At 58.7% G+C, this 1327-nt stretch overlaps 1 protein-coding gene across 1 annotated transcript in view; it reads left to right on the plus strand.

Annotated features, from left to right (window-relative positions):
• Positions 1–161: 161 nt before the first annotated feature.
• The window catches only part of NUDCD3 (NudC domain containing 3), a gene marked incomplete at both ends in the record, with an annotated part of 35593 nt that continues 34427 nt past the window's right edge, over positions 162–1327 (plus strand). The window contains one exon of the mRNA XM_009334181.1: positions 162–827. Coding sequence (XP_009332456.1) covers positions 162–827 — 666 coding nt within the window. The remainder of the gene's footprint in view (positions 828–1327) is intronic.

The following is a 1327-nucleotide window of genomic DNA, read 5'->3' on the forward strand; positions in this document are numbered from 1 at the left end:
TTCCCTTCCCTTCTCCTCTCCTCTCCTCTATAGGAAGTTGTTGTGAGATGAAAAATCAAACCATTGGAAGTGCCTGGCATGACCGTCACTGCCCCGGCCCCCTGCTGCCCCACAGCTCCGCACTGGGTGCAGGGTCCCCCTGTGCTCCACATCCTGCCCAGCAGCGCCCCGAAGCCGGCGGAGGCTTTCCTGAGCTGGCGGGGGACAACATGCAGGTGCGGGACCAGCAGTCATTCACCATGGACGTCACCAATGTCCACAGTATGCTCACCTGGCTCAACACCGCGGATGGCAAGGACACCATCCCCGATGTCCCCGATGTCCCCGGCATCCCTGACAGCACTGCCTTCTTCAACCAGCTCTCCAACTTCTCGGAGTACGGGGTAGAGAGCGACTGCCCCGAGGACCGAGTGGCAGCAGCGATGCTGGGGGATGCCGACCCCTCCTGGGGGGCGGTGGTGACGTCCCCCTTGCCAGACCCCAAGAGGGAGCAGGGCGGGGTGGCGGCGGTCCTCCTCACCTGGCTGCCAGAGGGTCCCACGGAGCCTTTTCAGGAGAGTCCTGCGGAGACTTCAAAGGAGAGGCCTATAGAGAGTCCCGTAGAGAGTTCAGAGGAGATTCCAAAGGAGACCCCTCTGGAGAGTCCTCTGGAGAGTTCCCCTGAAGGGCCACCTGAAGGGTTGCCCAGAGGGTCCCCTGAAGAATCCCCTGAAGGGTTCCCTGAGGGCTCTTCTGCAGCCAGCATCCTTCCATATCGATTGTCCAGCAGTTTCTGCACAACCCGCTATCTCTGTGCAGCGCTGCAGACCAACCATCCAGGCTGGAAGGTATGAACACGTCAGCTCACCCGAAAAGCGTTGGAAGGGGATCCAGCAGCAGCCGGACTGCTGAGGGTCTCCTGCTTCCTGGTACGACGCAGGAGACGCCGGCGCCGGAGGAGGAGGAGGAGGGATGAGCGCCCTCACCCTTTCCCACCTCCTAGGAGCAGGAGTTACGAGTTACGAGTTACGAGTTATGAATTAGAGAACTCGCAGGTGAGACCCTCATGACCCAAGTGATGAATTAGTGAGTTCACCAGTTAGAGGAGCCTGTGCAGAGGGGATGGAGCCCTTGTTTGTGTGTGTCCTGGTTTCGGCAGGGATAGACCCACCTCCTAGGAGCAGGAGTTACGAGTTACGAGTTACGAGTTATGAATTAGAGAACTCGCAGGTGAGACCCTCATGACCCAAGTGATGAATTAGTGAGTTCACCAGTTAGAGGAGCCTGTGCAGAGGGGATGGAGCCCTTGTTTGTGTGTGTCCTGGTTTCGGCAGGGATAGAGTTAATT

This window comes from Pygoscelis adeliae, unplaced genomic scaffold, assembly GCF_000699105.1.
Source record: "Pygoscelis adeliae isolate BGI_AS28 unplaced genomic scaffold, ASM69910v1 Scaffold1101, whole genome shotgun sequence".
Lineage (NCBI taxonomy): Eukaryota > Metazoa > Chordata > Aves > Sphenisciformes > Spheniscidae > Pygoscelis > Pygoscelis adeliae.